The sequence below is a fragment of the Labrus bergylta genome, chromosome 21, assembly GCF_963930695.1.
Source record: "Labrus bergylta chromosome 21, fLabBer1.1, whole genome shotgun sequence".
Lineage (NCBI taxonomy): Eukaryota > Metazoa > Chordata > Actinopteri > Labriformes > Labridae > Labrus > Labrus bergylta.
In genome coordinates, this window is record NC_089215.1 from 833,513 (window position 1) to 853,512 (window position 20,000).

The 20,000-nt window shown below is 44.9% G+C and overlaps 2 protein-coding genes across 4 annotated transcripts in view; both read left to right on the plus strand.

Moving 5' to 3' along the window:
* LOC110000558 (rho GTPase-activating protein SYDE1) overlaps positions 1-9,678 on the plus strand; it is a 16,879-nt gene extending 7,201 nt beyond the window's left edge. The window contains exons 2-14 of the mRNA XM_020655874.3: positions 37-296; positions 546-1,065; positions 1,155-1,481; positions 1,562-1,754; positions 1,862-2,025; positions 3,789-3,902; positions 3,984-4,072; positions 4,293-4,430; positions 4,689-4,815; positions 5,137-5,312; positions 5,623-5,911; positions 6,030-6,329; positions 7,438-9,678. Of these exons, the coding sequence (XP_020511530.1) occupies positions 37-296; positions 546-1,065; positions 1,155-1,481; positions 1,562-1,754; positions 1,862-2,025; positions 3,789-3,902; positions 3,984-4,072; positions 4,293-4,430; positions 4,689-4,815; positions 5,137-5,312; positions 5,623-5,911; positions 6,030-6,329; positions 7,438-7,631 (2,891 nt within the window). The 3' untranslated portion in view covers positions 7,632-9,678. The remainder of the gene's footprint in view (positions 1-36; positions 297-545; positions 1,066-1,154; positions 1,482-1,561; positions 1,755-1,861; positions 2,026-3,788; positions 3,903-3,983; positions 4,073-4,292; positions 4,431-4,688; positions 4,816-5,136; positions 5,313-5,622; positions 5,912-6,029; positions 6,330-7,437) is intronic.
* Positions 9,679-11,819: 2,141 nt separating this feature from the next.
* Positions 11,820-18,432, plus strand: LOC110000557 (protein phosphatase 1 regulatory subunit 3C-B). 3 transcript variants are annotated; one of them, XM_020655872.3, is made up of 3 exons: positions 11,820-12,040; positions 12,673-13,112; positions 14,339-18,432. In XM_020655872.3, exons 1-3 carry the CDS (start codon positions 12,027-12,029, stop codon positions 14,917-14,919), a joined length of 1,035 nt encoding a protein of 344 aa, XP_020511528.2. In that variant the 5' UTR covers positions 11,820-12,026; the 3' UTR covers positions 14,920-18,432. The 3 variants fall into 3 exon arrangements, with proteins under 3 accessions (XP_020511528.2, XP_065805418.1, XP_065805417.1); XM_065949346.1 differs by having other exon boundaries at positions 12,020-12,160; XM_065949345.1 differs by lacking the exon at positions 11,820-12,040 and adding an exon at positions 12,231-12,496.
* Positions 18,433-20,000: the final 1,568 nt, after the last annotated feature.

Consider the following 20,000-nt stretch of genomic DNA (forward strand, 5'->3'; position numbering starts at 1 on the left):
TATTTGTTAACAGATGCGTGTTAATGTGTCCTGCAGATGTTCCAGTAAAGCCTGACCCCGCCCTCCAGACGTCTTCATCCCCATCACTGACCCCCTCAGACCCTGACCCCCCGTCTCCCCCTTGTAATCACATCACTGTTGCTAAGAAACAGCAGTGGGCACGGCAGGCCTCTGGAGGCCCGACCGCCTACCTGACTTCAAGCTCCGCCCCCAGAACCCTAAACCGAGAGAGACCATCAGAGATATCCCAGGATGCATCTGGGCAGGGATGGAGTCAGAGACTAGCACAGGAAAAGGTAAAAATATGGAAATGTTATCTTGAATGGTTGAACATAATTGATAAACCTCTCTGTCTGTTCTCTACCTGACACTGTGCTAGCTCCTCCCCCTTTTTCCTTTCTTTTATTCTCATTGGATCAGTCCTTCTTGGTCAGTTTTATTCTTTTGTAATTTGACCCTCCTTCCGTTCTTCAACCTTTCCTTTTTATTCCTCCTGTGTTAGAAACCATCTTTGTAGTACTTTGACTCTCAGTTTTCATTTGCAGATGGGGCGTTGTGGTGACAGGACTTGCACCAGTCTGGACTGGGATACGTCAAACAACCCCTGTGTTTCTGCCAGTTCTACCACAGTCCACCATGAAGCTTTAAAACCAGCAGGGGGCAGCAGTGATGTTCCTTCCCCCTCTGTCAGTAGCACAAAGTCCGGCCAGCGAGCCTATCTGCAGAGCCTGGACCGCAGCAGCAGAGCCTGGGTACTCTCTTCAGGAAAGGCTCAGGCTTCAGACGAGGCCCGCGGGCTGAAGCAGGAGAGCGGCGGCAGCAACATCTGGTACAACCCGATCCCCGAAGAGGAGGACGCAGGAGGTGCATGCAGGGGGGAGGACATCTGGAGGAGGAGGGACCAAAGGGAAGAAGGAGGAGTGACAAAGAAAGCAGGAGAATCCAAATCAGACGTAGGAGGAGTGAAGGCAGGGTCAGCGGAGAGATGGGGGAGTGACTGTGCACTAGAGGGCGCCAATCCAAGTGTGAGCCACCTCATCGATGACATCACGACTGAAAACTCAGGTAAGAAGAGGTCATCTCTTTGACTTGTGAACCTGATTCTAAATGTATACATAAACATAAACTACTTACCTTTTTTTTGTCTCCGTCAGACTGCCCTCCCTCTGACTCAAGCCCCGCCTCCCAAAAGAAAGGGGGCGTGTCCAGCAGTGTGATTGACAGGCTGAGATCACCCGGTACCGTGAGGAGACTCTCGATGAAGATGAAGAAACTTCCGGAGCTACGCCGCAAACTCAGCCTCCGCTCCTCTCGCGCCAATCGCCAAGGAAGCGACAACAAAGGGGGCGGGGACGAGTCGACCAGTAAGAATACAGCATCGTCCAATGAGAATGTAATCACCAGATATCACCTGGATAGCTCCGCCCCTCCAGCCAGACCTCTGCGCCGATCATCGAGAAGACGCTCTGCCAGTAAAGGAGGTGATTAGATTAGTCAGAGTGCAGGAGTTTGAATTCTGTGTCAAACAGGTTTTGATTTATTGTGATGTTTTTCCTTTCAGGTTATCTAAGCGATGGAGACTCTCCTGAACTGCTGCCACGGCAACAGGCCACACCCACAACACATACGCAGGAACCCTGTGACGTCAGCTCATTTCGACTGTATGTGTGCTCAGATCCTCCACGCTGCAGCCAGCGGGTGACCGGGTTACTGACCGTCCACCTTCTAGGGTTGGAGGAGATGAAAACCAGCAGGTAGCCCCTCGTTAAAGGATTTCCTGTTGTATGGTGTTTTTCTTCTGAAAATGGTTCCTTGACTATGATCTCTGTCTCTCTCCCCCTCCTCTCTCTCTCTCTCTCAGGTGTGAGGACAGTAAGGACGTCTTCCTCGCTATACAGATCGATGGGGTGACCAGAGCAAGGACCGCCCTCCTGACCCTGAGGGGCCCCACCCTGTCCTTAAACCACGCCTTCAATCTGGAGCTGGAGAGAGCCAGGCAGCTCCGAATCGTGGTGTTAACACCAGGTAAGGATAGTGAACTCCAGGTACTGTTAGTGAACTCCAGGTACTGTTAGTGAACACCAGGTACCGTTAGTGAACACCAGGTACTGTTAGTGAACTCCAGGTACGCTTAGTGAACACCAGATACTGTTAGTGAACACCAGGTACTGTTACTGAACACCAGGTACCGTTACTGAACACCAGGTACTGTTAGTGAACTCCAGGTACTGTTAGTGAACTCCAGGTACCGTTAGTGAACTCCAGGTACTGTTAGTGAACACCAGGTACTGTTAGTGAACACCAGGTACCGTTAGTGAACACCAAGTACCGTTAGTGAACACCAGGTACTGTTAGTGAACTCCAGGTACGGTTAGTGAACACCAGGTACCGTTAGTGAACACCAGGTACCGTTAGTGAACTCCAGGTACGGTTAGTGAACACCAGGTACCGTTAGTGAACACCAGGTACCGTTAGTGAACACCAGGTACTGTTAGTGAACTCCAGGTACGGTTAGTGAACACCAGGTACCGTTAGTGAACTCCAGGTACTGTTAGTGACCTCCAGGTACGGTTAGTGAACACCAGGTACCGTTAGTGAACACCAGGTACCGTTAGTGAACACCAGGTACCGTTAGTGAACTCCAGGTACTGTTAGTGAACACCAGGTACCGTTACTGAACACCAGGTACCGTTACTGAACTCCAGGTACTGGTAGTGAACACCAGGTACCGTTACTGAACTCCAGGTACTGGTAGTGAACTCCAGGTACCGTTAGTGAACACCAGGTACCGTTAGTGAACACCAGGTACCGTTAGTGAACACCAGGTACCGTTACTGAACTCCAGGTACTGGTAGTGAACTCCAGGTACCGTTAGTGAACTCCAGGTACGGTTAGTGAACACCAGGTACCGTTAGTGAACTCCAGGTACGGTTAGTGAACACCAGGTACCGTTAGTGAACACCAGGTACCGTTAGTGAACACCAGGTACTGTTAGTGAACACCAGGTACCGTTAGTGAACTCCAGGTACTGTTAGTGAACTCCAGGTACCGTTACTGAACACCAGGTACCGTTAGTGAACACCAGGTACTGTTAGTGAACTCCAGGTACCGTTAGTGAACTCCAGGTACTGTTAGTGAACACCAGGTACTGTTAGTGAACTCCAGGTACTGTTAGTGAACACCAGGTACTGTTACTGAACACCAGGTACCGTTACTGAACTCCAGGTACTGGTAGTGAACTCCAGGTACCGTTACTGAACACCAGGTACTGTTAGTGAACTCCAGGTACGGTTAGTGAACACCAGGTACCGTTAGTGAACTCCAGGTACCGTTAGTGAACTCCATGTACGGTTAGTGAACACCAGGTACCGTTAGTGAACTCCAGGTACCGTTAGTGAACGCCAGGTACCGTTAGTGAACACCAGGTACCGGTAGTGAACACCAGGTACCGTTAGTGAACTCCAGGTACCGTTAGTGAACTCCAGGTACCGGTAGTGAACACCAGGTACCGTTAGTGAACACCAGGTACCGTTAGTGAACTCCAGGTACCGTTAGTGAACTCCAGGTACGGTTAGTGAACACCAGGTACCGTTAGTGAACACCAGGTACCGTTAGTGAACACCAGGTACCGTTAGTGAACACCAGGTACCGGTAGTGAACACCAGGTACCGTTAGTGAACACCAGGTACCGTTAGTGAACTCCAGGTACTGTTAGTGAACTCCAGGTAAGTGAACTCACATTGGAGCTTCCCTGCTGTAATGTTTTTAATGTTTTTCTGTCTCTGCAGTGAATCCACAAACACAGGGAGGCTCTAAACCAGGAGCAGATCAGACCTCAGTTGGTCACAGCCGGAACAGGGTCTGTGGTCTGGGCGGAGTCTCCATCCCCCCTCTCTTTAAAGGTTCATCACGCTGAAGTTTAGGTATTCATCATGTTGTGTGTATTGATTAGATGATTATTGATGATATGTTCTGTGTCACAGGGAGTCGATGTCAGCAGCTTTGCGTGAAGCTTGAGCCCCGAGGTTTGATCTACGTCAAACTGTCGCTGCAGGAGAAATGGGACACACAGGTACACTAAACTAATAATGTGACTACCAGGACTTAAAACTGTTTCTTTTTTGCTTTTCATACTGTTGGTATATATTACAGTCAAAGCAAAGTTTTAACTATCAACACACTCCACTAATGTAAATGACCAAAATAAAGAAATATGAAATTACTGCTGTTGGAGAGTTCTAATATATCTTTTAAATGTAGTTGTTAATTGTTAGTGTTAATTTTCTCTGCAGCCCAGCAGTGACACATCAGGGCCTGCTAATGTGTTTGGGGTTGAATTGCACCACCTGGTGGAGAAAGAAGGATCTACATCCCCGGTCCCTCTGCTGATCCAGAAAACAGTGGCAGAGATCGAACGCAGAGGACTGAAGGTTTCTGTGCAGCTTTTTATTATTCCCCCTCTTTTATAAACACTAAGAACAGATAAATGAACAAATGCATGATGATTTTTTCTTCTTCTCTGGAGTTCATTTGTGAAATAAGTAAATAAAATCCTGAAGAAGAAACAGAAATGTTTTAAAAATTTGGTGTCACAGGGGGTGTTTTTTTTCTCATGTATCCTAAGTGTTACTCAGAGGAACTTGGATTTGAATCTTATCAGTGCCCCTGTCTGTCTGTCTGTCTCTCAGGTAGTGGGTCTATACAGACTGTGTGGTTCTGCGGCAGTGAAGAAGGAGCTCAGGGATTGGTTTGAGAGGAACAGTTCGGCTGTGTGTCTCAGCGAGGACCTCTACCCCGACATCAACGTCATTACAGGTCACTACACCTCAAAGACTAGCACCTGACCAATGACTTGGACTTGCATCTAACTCGTGAATTCATTTTGTTGACTTGTTAAGCTTTATACTTACTGACAAGTAGATTTGTTGACTTGTAGACTTGTTGACTTGTTGACTCTTAGATTTCCTGATTGGTATACTTGTTGACTTGGTGACTTTAGACTTGTGGACTTGTTGACCACTTGACTAGTAGACTTAATGACTTTCAGCTTGTTGATTTCCTGATTGGTATACTTGTTGACTCGTAGACTTGTTGAGTTTTACTCTCCCTGACTGTTCTTGTCCTGTGTGTTCTCAGGGATTCTAAAGGACTACCTGCGGGAGCTTCCGTCTCAGCTCATCACCAGGAATCTGTACCAGGTTGTGAGGGAGGCCATGAGGCTCCGCCCCCCACCTGTCCTACCTGACACACCTGACCCTGATCTGTCCCAGAGCACTGTGGAGCTGTTATCTTGCCTGCCGCCTCCAGAGAGGGTACACCACACTTTACTGCAACAACACTTCCTGCTAATTGTATCAAATCCTCTTAAATTAACAAGAAGCGAAAATATTTGGACAAGACTAGTCCAAATATGGTCGCCATGGTAGGAACTTGTCAGTCACAGGTTTTGCCGCCCTAAAACCTACCCTGCTTTCTGGTCTGTTTGACTGAATGAATGCGATCATAACTTACTAAATAAACGACTTGAAACAAGTGAACTCATGAGGAAAAATGTAAACTGAGGGGAATAAATCAACGTTTGATGATGTCAGAGGTGAGTTAACTTCCTGTCTCTCTCTCCAGGCCACTCTGTCCCTCCTGTTGGATCATCTCAGTCTGGTGGCGTCCTTCAGCTCGTCCAACAGGATGACGCACCAGAACCTGGCAGTCTGCTTCGGCCCGGTTCTCCTCACCCCGACCCAGGAGGCCTGGCGGGCTGGAATAGGAGTAGGAGGAGGAGGAGGAGGAGGAGGAGGGGGGAGGGGAGGAAGAGGGGGAGGTAGGGGGTCTGGTCCGGGGGAGGAGCTAGCGAGTGCGGTGGACTTTAAACGACACATCGAGGCTCTGCACTACCTGCTGCAGCTGTGGCCAGGTGAGAGAGGAACTCAGGAACTTAAACTTTACTTTATTAACCACTGTGATACACTGTTGTTGCCATGGTAACTACCTTTGCTTATTATTATTAATGAATTTAATTTCTTCTTCGTCAGTGCCGACCTATCGAGTCCAAGCGGACGAACTCATCGACGCCTCACCACCTCCCTCCCCCTCTCTTACCCATAATCCCCCGGGCCAGCAGCAGCTGCGGCATCCTGCGCTGCGATTGGATCTGCCCCAGAACCCAAAGGAGGAGGTGGTGGTGTCACGGCGGGGACGGGGTGGTCTGGCCCGGCTGGAGAGTCCACCGCCAATTAACCGGTACGCTGGAGACTGGAGTGTCTGCGGTCGGGAGCTTCTGACCGGACACGACGCCGACTACGATGAAGTGGCAGGAAGTGAGAGCGACGGAGGTAAACTGAAGATTTGATTATCGATGGTTGTCAAAAACCTTTTTTTTTTTTTTCGATTGTACCAGATTGTTCTGATCTGAATCTGTTAAAGGACAATCGGTGCTCCTTTCATTATTAACAATTTACATGACTTCATTTTAAACTCTGTTTTCATTTGATAACGGAGCTTCAGTCCCTTAATGTGTCCTTTAAAAACATTTTAACAAACAGAGAATCAGACTCACAGCAGAGAAAGAGACACCTGCAACGTGGAATAAAACTTCGATCATGAAGCCTGATGTTCCTCGACAGTTTTCTCGATTACCAGTGAAACATAAGAGCTGAATTGAAAACTCAAGTCAAGGGGGAATGGCTAGGTGTCCGGGGTTATCTTCTACTCAGGACGTCCTCAGTGTGAATAGCCAGAGCTGCACGTTAAGTCAAACAGGAGAGAGACCAAAGAACAGAGAGTCTCAGAATCTGTTTCCAGAGCTGCAACGTTAAAATATGTTGGAGAATATTAACATCATCCGATTAAATCTTTGCACCAAAATAATGGAATGTGGTATTGATTAGAGTGTTGATTATGGTCAAGATAAAGTCCAAGTTACACCCATCCCTAGACCTGACCAAAACAAAGATGGCAGCCAGGCTTTCTGCAGCAGGCAGAGGACATATTGATGTGTAAGCATCTTCAAAACTGAAACTATTTCTGTTCTTTCGAGGTTATAAGTTATGGGTTTGGTGTTTTATGTGACTGGCTCTGAAGTGAAGACAACTCCATTTGAAACTCAATTTTTAAAATCGAGTCCAGACGAGTTGAATTGGATTTAAGTCGGAAAAGGAAAAGGTCAATAAAAACAACATTTTGTTAGTAATGTTCTGTTGTAGAACAGTTTTTAATTCCTGTTGACACAACTCGATATGAACTGTAGGTAAATTCAGACGTCACTTTTGAATATTTGCTGACTTGAGGTTGTGTCTGAGATCAGAATATGCTGACTCGTCCCAGTTAAACATTTGCTGACTGGTCCGAGTTTAACATGCGCTGACTCGTGTTTCGACATCAGAATATGATGACCCGTCACTCTCCGTCCTTGTTGTTATATTGTTGATGTTGTTGTTTCAGGCAGCGGGGATGAGGAGGACGAGGAGAAGAAGAAGAAGAAGGCGTGGTCATCAGGAGCAGGAGGAGCTCTATACGTTGAGGACTTCCTGGATTTCGACGCTCCATTTAACTGTCGACTCAGCCTGAAGGACTTCGACACTCTGATCCACGACCTGGACCGAGAGCTGGCCAAACACATCAACATCTGTCTGTAGAGAGTCCCACCCCCCACCCCCTCCCCCGCCCCTCTACGGCTCCTCCCTGTTGTCCAAATATGGTCACTTCTGGTTTTAATGTCAGAAATATGAGAAGTACTGAGTGTGAACAACCAAAGTTACAAAGTGCCTCACAGACAGGTGTGATGTCGTCATGGAGACGAGCCGTAGGTCTGTGCCAATCAAACATCTTTAATTTATTGATCCAAAGAGAAACTCAGATCAAAATGAAGGAGGAGAACACTTTTTTATATGATAATTATTCTGATGTTGTGCAGATGACGGGGTCCTCTGAGGGGTCAGAAGTGAACTGTTTGTTGTTGTTCTGGGTATCAGGGTCGGGCTGTTTGCACTGTTTAAGTCATAACTTTCACTTTTTGACTCTTTTAGTTAAAAAAAAAAAAAACCTGAAGAAGCCATCGCTCTGCTGCTTTATCCAACAGAGCATATTTATTTCTTATTCTGGACGACCCTCGGAGCTCCTGCAGGTCACACCAGGAACGTTTTTTATCATTATTAACTTTTTTTATGTCAGAAGAGACAGAAATGTGAAGGATCACTCGGTAGAGGTGAGCTGTAAACATATCCATCAGGGTAAGAAAAGTGATGCCAAAGAACAGAAAGATGGTTCAAGATTAAAAAAAAAAAGAGCCAACTTTAACTTTTTGTCTGGTTAAATAATTTAGGGTTTTATGTAGTGCTAACAGAACGATGGACGTCGATGTTTTTGATGCAGGATAGGAGTTCACTTTCTGAGGCCGAATTTAAAGCTTTAAATAAAGTTTGGATTCAAACTTTCAGATATTTCAGGATGAAACCCTCTGACTCTGCTCGCTGATAGCTCGGTGTTTTACCATCGTTAGCATGTAGCATTAGCATGTAGTTCAACTGTGTGTAGTTCTTATTTTATGCAAATATCATGACGACCTGAAGGGAAAGTGGGAGGAGCTAAACATATGCCAACGTTGTTACTTTGTTAGAGACACACTCCTGCATAGGGTGCCCCCTGTGGGTTCCTTTTTGTAACAACAGTCTGCAGAGAAAACGGGGCTTAACAAGACTTCATTAGTCTGGATAACAAAGGGTTAAATAACACCTGGGGGAACCTGTAGCTCTCTGTCTCCCCCTGCAGGTCTAAGGTCACGTTTACACCAGAAAGATCCTCTGAAAACGGGGTTGTGTTTCGTTTAACAAAAGACAAGCGCCTTGAACATGGCTCAGCAAAAACGGCTAAAACGCTGTAGTTTACATTCCAGACCAGAAGATGGCGATGTGACTTTGTAATGAAACAACACGCGCATGCTCTTCCATCTTCAGAGCGGTGAGGTGTAAACGTACAAAAACAGTAAATTCACAAACCTTTTATAGACGGACAATGAGGTGAGGTTGTTACTCGAAGTGACCCTAAACTACAAAGAGTCCACCATTGCTGTAGTCCATCTAATTGTGCATGGCTATTGTGTGGAGCAGCATGTGCTTAACGCCACCGTTTAGAGACGGAACGGCGTTTTAACTGTCTACACGGCGACTGAAACTGTGCCGTTTTCAAAACTTTGCTCTCTGGGACTGTTTTTCAAAACCTTCCATTTTCAGGCAACAACAAAAATGCTGCCGTCAGGTAGACGAACAGCCAAGACGCAACAATAGATTTCCCCTTTTTGAATTAAATCTTTGTCATGTAAAAAGAGCCTAAGTTGCCCCCTGCAGCTCTCTGTCGCCCCCTACAGGTGTTCAGGTTTTCAGTATTTTTACGGTACGGAGTTTCTGTGACGAGTTTGTGATCCTCAGATGGAAAAGACGCCATATTCAGTGTTAACGATGTTTTCTTTTTTTTTTATGTTTTTATGTTTTCATTCTTTGTTCTCAGTGTTTTTTCGACAGTATTATTTTGTTTTGCACAACTTTATTAAGCACTTGTGTATTTTATTGACGATGTTTTTATTGCAGATGATGTAACCAAAGTGAAGAAGCACACTTCCTGTTTGATGTCTTTATGTCTCGTTAACCTGACCAACTATTAAACACAGTATTATTATTATTGTTCTTACTGAATGACTCAGCTGGTTTTCTGTCAGTCGGTACAAAGTTAAATCCTTCAACAATTTTTACATAAAAACAAAAATCTGTCCATCAGGCAGCAGAGTTCATCTGAGTCTCCACCATAGTCTGTATGAAAAATGGACGCGTCTCAGTGATGTCAATGGTTTCTGAATAGGAGTTATGAAGCTGATAAACCAAATGCATGCACAATTTGAGCCTTAATTTAACTCAAACAGATTCAGCCTGTACAGTTGTCATAAAGAGAGAATTGAGCAGGAACCTATACATTTTAACATGGAGCTCTATGGGGACTGACTCACTGCAGGAGACAGACTCTAGTGGACACTGGAGGAACTGCAGCTGTAAAGTTAGACATTTTAACATAGAGCTCTATGGGGACTGACTCACTGCAGGAGACAGACTCTAGTGGACACTCGAGGAACTGCAGTTTTTTTTTTTTAATCCACATTAGCTTCATTTTTGAGATCACATAGCATTTAAGCTAGCATCATTGACACTCAGGCAGAGGGGAGTTTTTTAAGGGATTTTCTTCATAAAGCAATTAATGCAACAAAAATACAAAAATATGAGTAAAGAAGAAGAACCAAGTTGTCCATAGTTTAACAGACTAATACAGAGTAATTCAGAGTCCGCAGGGTTACACAAAGTTAAAAGAGTTAAACAGTTTTTATAGTTAAGGCAGAGTTGTTTATAGTTATTTAGAGTGAAACAGAGTAAAGTGTCAGAGTTATTCCAAGTTCAGTGAAGGTTCACAATGTTCCTCTCTGCAGACTGCAGCCTTAAAAGGCCACGCTGCTCCTGCTGATGTCAGATGTTAAAGCCCTCAGTGTTGTCTGACAGGACATCCAGACTGACCAGTCATATTCACTTAAAAAAACTCTTCTGACATTATTACAAAGCTTTTATTTTGATGATCTGCAAAGGGGCTTGGACAGGAAGTGTCCTGGTCCAATCAAAATACCAACAGGTAGGCATGCAATCCTTTAAATGTCCAGCAGGGGGCGACTGTAAAAATCAGTTTGATTGTATAGACGTTTAAGACAAAGTTGAGCCACTTGTCAGTTGATTTATACCAGGGGTGTCCAAAGTGCAGCCCGTGACTTCAAATGAAGAATCAGAAGATTTTGATTAAGATCGGCACATCATCTTATTTTTCTTTTTCATGTTAACAAGCGCTGAACAATATTCCTAAAATAGAAAATGTTCAGTAACGTGTATGTTGTTGTTTTTTTTAAATCTACAGCTTTTACTATTTTCCATTTTTTTGTAAACTAGGAAAAAAAACGTAAGCAAAGTTTTTGCAAACAAGCGGACTGTTGTTTAACCATTTAATGACCTGAGCTAAATGCAGAAAGCTTTTCCAAAAACATGAACCACGTTACAGGCTTGATTCTGAGAAAAAAACAAATAAAGTAGAACGAAGAAATCAAAATATTTGATTTCCTTTTATTAAAGGGTTTCTTTAGCGAGCCTTTTGATTCTGATCTACAAAGCCTTACTATTTTTAAAACTATATTTTAAAAAACAAAACCTGTGGCCCGCGAGCGATTCTAACACGACAATTTTGGCCCGCAAGCAAAAAAAGTTTGGACACCCCAGATTTATACCCTCAGTCATGACTTTATAGTTTCAACCTCTAGTTTTTTTAAGCTTTTTATGTAATATTTGATAAAGGTTTTATTTATTTTATTTATTTATTTTCTATATTCTGCACACTTATAAAGCCTATTCACACAGAGAGCAACCTGAACCTGTCAGTCACACCTCAGGGAATAAAATCCCCCTCTACCCTTCCTCTGCCTGACAGGCTCCGCCCATCTCACACGACACAGCTGGCCCGCTCTTCATTTTTTTTTTTTTTTGACCTCTTTCTGATTGGCTGAGAGAGTGAGCAGCTGACGTTCCAGAGCGCTGATAGGCTGTTCGCTCTGTCTCTCTCTGTCTCTCTCTCTCTGTCTCTCTCTCTGTCCCTCCCTCTCTCTCTCTCTCTCTCTCTCTCTCTCTCTCTCTCTCTCTCTCGCTCTCTCTCTCTTTCTCTCTGTCTGTCTCTCTCTCTCTCTCTCTCTCTCTCTCGCTCTCTCTCCATCTCTCTCTCTCTCTGTCTCTCCATCTCTCTCTCTCTCTCTCTCTCTCTCTCTCTCTCTCTCTCCCTCTCTCTCTCGGGGGCGTGTCTCAGCGCGCACGCAGGCTACCAGCACTTCTTCCTGAATAAAAAAACTGACTGATAAATAAATAAAAAATAAATAAAGGATTAAAACTAAAGATAAAAGAACCGGAAGAGGAGCGGAAACGTCTCGTGCGCGGTGAGGTGTCTGCAGACAGAGAAACTTTTCGATGAACTGCACCAGGTGAGAGAGTGTTATCAAACTGCGCCACAGCAGCTTCCGGGTCCTGACTGACCTGTCGTGTCTGTTCAAGTCTCCTTCTGTCTGCCTGTTGCTCTTGTTCCTGCACGTTTCTTCTCTCAGGTGGATCTCACTCTCCTCTTTTATTCTGTGTTGTTTTGAAACACCTGAGCACGTTGTTTAACTTCGAGTCTGAGCAGGTTGCGTTCACTGACCTCAGATCAGTCCGACAAACAGGCATCAATAATAGATCAGACAACAAATACAGTTTATTTTCATCATTTATTTTGGATGATATTCATTATAAATTACGCTTTTTTTACTTTTTTGGGACTTCAGGAGCTCCGTAGCAACCGAAACAAACCAGAACAGTAAAAGTCAGAGGACAGACTGCAGACACACGGACATGTACGGAGGCCCAGAGGGGACGATGGTCTATGGATGTCTGTGTTTTATTTTGTAGGAACAAGTTACTCGCTCTCTTTAAATATTATTTCTTGTAGTTTAGTTTGAAGTTTCCTGTAAAATAAAACATCTCATCATCTGTTTGTCGTCTTTATGACATAGCACACGGTCATGACATCACTTCCTCTTCCTGTCTGACTCGTCCCTCTCTCTCTCGCTCTCTCTCTCAGGGTCCTCCACATCCTGAACCCTCGTCCTGGCGGGCTGTCTCCCATCATGCCCGTTGACATGGCGATGAGGATCTGCCTGGCCAGCTCTCCCCCTCTGCACACCTTGCTCAGTAACTACGACAACGCTCAGCTGCGACCGCGCTGTGAGCCGCTGCGACCCTGCCTGACCTCCAAGCGCTGCGACGACTGCAACAACGGCATCACCACGGCGACCACGGTCTCGACCACCGCGGCGATGAGCTCGGAGACGGACGGCCGCCCGACCTGGCCGAGCAAGAAGAAGAAAAAGAAGAGCGTGGTGTTCGCCGACTCCCGGGGCCTCGCTCTCACCGCCGTCCACGTCTTCAACGAGTTCGAGGAAGACCTGCTCACTGAGCTGCAGTACCACCTGACTGAGATAGAGGGCGCCACCGCCGAACTGCGACTAGGAGATGACAAAGGTGAGAGCAGCTGATCTCACAGATCTGAGAATACACAAACACTTAGATTAAAGTGAAACTCTGCAGGGTGGTGGTGGCTCAGTGGTTAGTGCGCCCGCCCCATGTACGGAGGCTGTAGTCCTCCGAGCGGGCGGCCCAGGTTCAAATCCCACCTGTGGCTCCTTTTCCCGCATGTCATTCCCCTCTCTCTCTCCCTGGTCTCCAACTCTATCTGTTCTGCCCTTGGTGTGTTTTATATGTTAAAGGACAAAGTTTCATTGTCATTTGAATAAAAGGTTACCGTTCCTTTTATTTTGAAATCTGTGAAGAAACAGGAAGTAGAAAGTGTGTAACCAGAGAAGGAGCATGGTGGTGTCTGTATGGGTTTCCATGTTGAATCCAAAGTCATTGAGACATTTTATTGTTATGTTTATAGGAGTTTAATGTAAATTTACACTCAACTATTGTTTCATAGCCAACTACTAAATGCAGCTTGTATTTTATTTTCTAGTTTCACTTCCATTCATTGTCATCTTGTCTACTCTGAAGAAGTGATTAAAGGAGTGAGCACGCTCACTTCCTGGGTCTTGAAAAGGAGTTTGGCTGGCTGTTTATTTATGTTAACACTTGTGAAGTACAACACATAGAAAGAACAGTACACCATCCACTGTCCTCTACATTAAAGGCTTTATATGTGATTTTTTTGATCCAGCAGATGTCGCCCTTGAGCACCATCATTAAACCAAAACAACTCGCGCTTGCATTGTTGTGTTAGCATGCTCATGCTAGTGATCTTTATTATGCTCGTATCTTCACACTGCATGTAAATTTACCTGAAATGAGCGTGATCTAGAAACACAGTTAAGCAGTGAGTACAGTATGTTATTCTTCTTTTCTCTAGTCCCTCAATTAAACAACTTTTATACACGAGGGGAGGAGTCAGCCGGCCGTCCCGGCGATGTAAACAAAGTGAAGATAGGACTCTGAAAACTCTGAAAACATCACAGACAGTGGGACTCGGGTGTTACACCCATTGTAGACAGTCATGACTCACAGAGTTATTTTCAGAGGATATACTTGATTTCTACATTTAAGTGTGAAAAATCACAAATAAAGACTTTAAAGGGACAAAAAGCCCAAAAATAAATATTTGATAAAAAAGTAAACTCTGCAGATAAATCAAATAAATGAACGATCAATCATTCACGAATAATCAGACCGGTCTCCGCTCTGTTCCTCTCCTGCAGGTCGTGGCCCCGCCCTCCTTCTAGAGTTCACTCAGCCCGCCGCAGACTACCTGGACCTGAGGAACCGGCTCAAAGCCCAGCAGGTGTGTCTGGAGACCTGCTCGGTGCAGGACCGCCTGCTTTCAGGTACGGTTCAGGTGCGAAACATCTGCTTCGACAAGTCCGTCGCGGTGCGGATCACGTTCGACTCGTGGCGCTCCTTCCAGGATGTTCCCGGCGTCTACATGAACAACGTGTACGGCTGCCCCGACACCAACACCTTCTCCTTCTCCGTCCTGGTCCCCGAGAGCCTGGGGCCCTCGCACAGGGTTGAATTCTGTGTTCAGTACCGGACGCCCGAGCAGACCTTCTGGGACAACAACGACGGCGACAACTACAGGCTGAGCGTGGCCGACCCGGACAGAAGCTCCGCCCACTGCGCCGCCGACAGCCTCGCTGGGCTGAGCATCCAGAGAGACCGGGCCGGGGAGAAGAAGGAGGGGGTGGAGTTTGATCCGTTTGGGAGTCCGAGGACCTCTTCGGGGATCTTTCCTGAGTGGCAGAGCTGGGTCCGCGGTGAGACCAGCTCCCCCTACTGGTGAGACCAACACGGGACATGTTCTCATGTTGGTTTTGTTTTCCCGAGTTTTTAAAGACTTACATCGCCCCTCACACGTTCTGTCCTCCAGAGTTTATCCAGGTGTGTCAGTCTTGTAAACAACAGATTCTCACCTGAGCCCCCCTTCAGAGTCTTTATGAATCCTTCAGAGTCGGAGAATCAAAAGTCTTCAGATCAAAGCCGAGGAGGTCAACCAGTCTCAGTCCAACAGTCGCCTGAATCTGACACTTTAATCTCCCAGGATCCAACACTGGGCCCAAACTGATCCACCTGCTGCACACTGGGTCACCTCACTGCCATCAAGGAGCCAAACCCGGGCTACAAGTCCTGGGTTCAGACACAGACTCAGCTGGATACCTGGGGTGGGCTCGTGGGAATTTTTAAAAAATGTGATAAAGGGATGTTTATAGTGAGTTTCACTTCTAAATATGCTGGACTGCGAGTGAAACTGATCAGAAGAGACTCCTGTGTCAAAGGACCTTACAGGATCCAAAAGATCTGGACTCTTTGAAGTGATCCACTCGATCCCAAAGGATTTAAAAGTCTCACCCAGATTCACAAGTAGATTGTTCAGACTTCCCAAAGACCATCATGGGTTTCTGTATTCCTGTCCCTAAAAGACGGTCCTGATCCTGAACCAGCTCTCAGAGAAGTCAACATGGACGAGTTTAAGTCTTCAATCACCAGCTCCAAACTTTCAAGACATCAGCGAGATATTCAGTGCAACAAACCAGCAGAGACGCTGTACTTTACGCTCCCAGTACTGAATCCACCTTTATGCTAGCTAAGGGCAGCTAACAGCCGGTTAGCCGTTAGCCTTATGTGTATGTGTACACCTCACACCTCTGTTTGTGCATGAGCATGTTGTTTAAAGTCACACTGCCAACTACTGGCCTGGCATGTGTACTACAGTGTTTTTGAGTCATTTATTTTGTGATCCCTATGCATGCCGGTCTTCATCAAAACATCTTCTGATTGCTGAACTTTTGGGAAAATGCAAGCGAGGCCTCAATGTGAGACTAAATATAAATCTGCACTTTACTACACGATGTCCCTTGACCTTTAGCGTCTGCTGTTATTGGGAAAGCGACAGACGTTCAAGCTTTCACCTTCACTGTTAAACATGGTGGTTTAACCCGGGGTACAACAGGGACATTTAACGGGAACATTACAGTTCTGATAACCTCATGACCAAAAACCAGAACATCATCTGTCAAACTGAAAACAGAGCTGTAGTCAGGCTCCTTTTCTGTTGGTGATAATCCGAACTCGTCTCAGATTTTTGGGAGTTTCTTCTCAGATTTTTCCCTGAGCCTCTTTAAGCTAAAACACTCCGTACTTCTCAAAGTGTCCTCACATTGGTGACATTTTAAATCTTCAGGTTTATAACGGTGTTCTGAACTTGTCTTGCTCTGACCCGCAGGTCAAAAAGAAGCTCAAAAAGAGAAAAGCAAAAGAGCACTCGCAGGGAACGAGTTCTTTACTCTGAAAAAGCTAACGAGTTGTTCCTCTGAAATGATTTTCTGGCCACACCCTGTGCTCTGATTGGCTTGCGGTTGGTTTTCTCGTATTGCCCCCCCGAACAAACAACATCAATCGTCTGCTGATATGCATCGACAATCCAACCGATTGTGTCTTTGAAAATGTTTACCAATAGATTGTCCTTTATGAGAGAAGAGCTGATTCATCCTCTGTGATTATTCTGTTTTCTTCCTGTTAGCATCCGGGTCGTCACTGTACCAGAAGTTCAAACTTTAATATAATTCAAGTAGCGTCAAACTTTCGATATCTGTTTGATACCATGGTCGTAGATCCCCAGTATTTGGTAATTTCCTGTTTTTAAAGATCAAAGTTGCAGGCAAATGTCTGCACACTGTCGAAATTGCAAAAAAGCGTTGATTATGTTTGTATTTGTGTCAAACACTGTAAAAATTGCACAAAAACATTGGCAACATTGGGAATTGTGTTAAGAAGGTCTAAATTGGGCAAAAACTTTGGCAGCGCTGACATTTTTGTGCCAAAAAACGTTTTAAATTGTACGTAAACATTGGGAATGTTGGGATTTGTGAGTCAAACACCGTCTATATTGCACAAAACCTTCGAGGCGTTGGGATTTTTTTGCCGAAAAATTTCTAAATTGCAGGTAAACATTGGCAATGTTGGGATTTGTGGGTCAAACGATGTCTAAATTGCACAAAGACATCGGGGAAATGTGAGTCAGACTGCACAAACTGACAGTCCAATGCACAAATCTCAACGTTGCCAATTCAACCTTTGATGGACCCAATCTTCTCTCACACCCGACTTATGAAATAGACGAGTCTTTTAAAGTTTTGGTACTTTCAGATACTGTCGATCGTTTAAATAACAACGTATTGAACGACTTATTTTAGCGTGAAACACTGAGCACGTGACTGAGGTTTAGAGGTAGAACAGAAAGTATTCTATCGCCGTTGTAACGGGTAATTCCTGGATGTTGCTATGCATTAAGTGTCATACTGTGGTCGTGTTGTCATGGTAACTGCTGTAGATGGTAAAGATCCACCTGTGCTATTCATACCCAGCAGTTTTGAAATCTGTTTACTGTAAATACACAGCTCGGTGTGTGATCATTACATCACTTCCTGTTATCCTCGTTGCTGTTTGGAAACACGTAACCATGGTTACTTGTAGCAACTACAACATGTCCACATACCTAGCAACAATGGAGGATGTGGGCACTGCCAGTGCGAAGAGCGTTGGACACATGTCCTTACTCTTTAATGAGTGCCCCTCCCCCCCACCACCGTTGTATCTCATGTTGTTGTCACTGCTGCAGTGCATTCTGGGAAGTGTATGCTGTAGTATCGTTGTGTTCATAGTTTCACTTCACATGTCAGTGTTTTCTTTCTGTCTTTGTTGTTAACTTTAAAAACCTCATGCTAATTCAGCGTTTTTTAAAAATCACCTTATTTTTTAAATTTCAGACACAGCGTTGCACTTCCTGTTAGCTCCTGTAGCCCTTCCAGTTTAAAAGCCTTTACTAACCTAAGAAACTCTTCCAGTGCTCTTACCTTGTTGCTGCTACTGTGTGTGTGTGTGTGTGTGTGTGTTTTGTAAATCATGAGACAGGAAGTGTTGAAGTCTGAAGGTTATTGAAAGTGTTTGAAAAGGACTGTTTTGTTTTTTTAAAGTTTTGGTCGACGTCTGATGAAAGCAGCCTGTGGCCATTTGGTTGGAAATGAATTAAAAGTATTTTTTCAGACCTTACCTGAAAAGGATATTTAAGCTGGCCACAGGTTAGCTCGTGCTAATCTAGCAGTAAAGTTTAATGGCATTGTATCTGTAGCATGCTGCTAGCTTTAGCAGCTGTACTGTAGCAAGGCTGTATAATGTGCAATGTAACGATGATGTCATGATGATGTCATAATGTTCTATTGAAACAGGAAATGATGCAAGAAAGTGAATGACTTTTCCTTTTGTCTCTTTAAAAATAAAATAAAGTCTAATGTTTAAACTTTGTATCTCTTTTTCCACACACTCAGTGACATCATCAGAGTACTCAGTGACATCACCATCCCGACATGTTCCACATAAATAAATCATAAAGTCTGTCCTGTGTAAATGTGTCTCTGAGTCCTGACTGTCTACAATGAGGGAGAAGCTCGAGTCCCGCTGGCTGTGTTGTTGTCAGAGCCGTGTTTACATGGACGGGACGGCCGGCTCCTCCCCTTGTGTATAAAAGCTGTTTTAGTCAAGAACTAGAGAGAAGAAGAAGAACATACTCACTGATTATTTGGATGTTAGTAAGAGTTTTTAGATCACGCTCATTCTGTGTCAGTTTACATGAAATGTGAAGCTACGAGCTAACTAAAGAGCGCTAACATTAGCATGCTAACACAACAATGCAGGACACAGGTGATGTGAAGCTACGAGCTAACTATGCAACTAACTAACTAACTAACTAACTGTGTCCTATGCAGGACACAGGTGATTGCAGCTCGAGTTGAGGACGATTTTGTCCACCGTTTAAGGTTAATGGTGCTTAATTATGGTGACTTCTAATTCATAACTTTGGGTGTAGACGAGTGGAGAGGGGTTGGAGGTGTCTTCGATCAGCAGTTTGTTTTGGTTTCATGCTAGTGCCCAAGGGGCGACAGCTACTGGATCAAAGAGTCTCACATTCTTCCTTTAATTATTATCTCTGAGATTCCCAATAAAACAGACTCTGATCATTCATAGGTCTGTTACAGCCTCGAGGTGGTCACTGTGATGATTTAAAGCGATGAAGCAGCAGGAAGAGAGAGAGAGGATTAACATCCTAGTCTTTCTGTCAGATGATGATGCAGATTAAAGAGAGCGGGGGAGGGGAGGGGGCGGGGCTAACACAGAGATCATACAGAGGCTGTACAAGATATACAAGATAACAGACGACAGTAAAACAGGTGTGTCCACGTTCTCTGAATCCTTAGCAGATCATTGTCAGTCTCACAGAATCATTTAAGACATCAGGGAGAGGACGTCTCTCAGCCAATCGACGAGCAGGTGTTTGTTTCTTCAGGTGCGATGCATGACATCACTTCCTGAGGTGGAGCAAGTGTGTGTGTGTGTCTCAGCTCAGTGTGAGTTACAGATCGTGTATCTGAGAGTCAGCATCACATGCCTCTGAATCCCTCTATCAGTGTTTCCAGTCATTACAGTTATATAACAGGTGGTGACCACACACACACACACACACACACACACACACACACACACACACACATAAACACACACCCACACAGAGTCACTATAAAAGGAGATTAAATGAGGCGGCTGTTCAGCAGATTTCAATCCTCTGACATCACCGTGTTTCTGTCAGCTGATCGTAGTTGAATGTTACTGCGGGTGATGACATCACATCAGGGTTGTGACATCACAGGGAGTGTTTTCCTGCTTTCCTCAATAACAGATCATCTGTGAGGTACAAACATTATTTATCAGTCAGAGGCGAGGAGTGGCCTGCAAACGAGACCTTCAACTTCAATTTAAAGAAAGAAAATATTAAATACAGTTGTTATTGATACCTTGAAGAATAACTTTGAT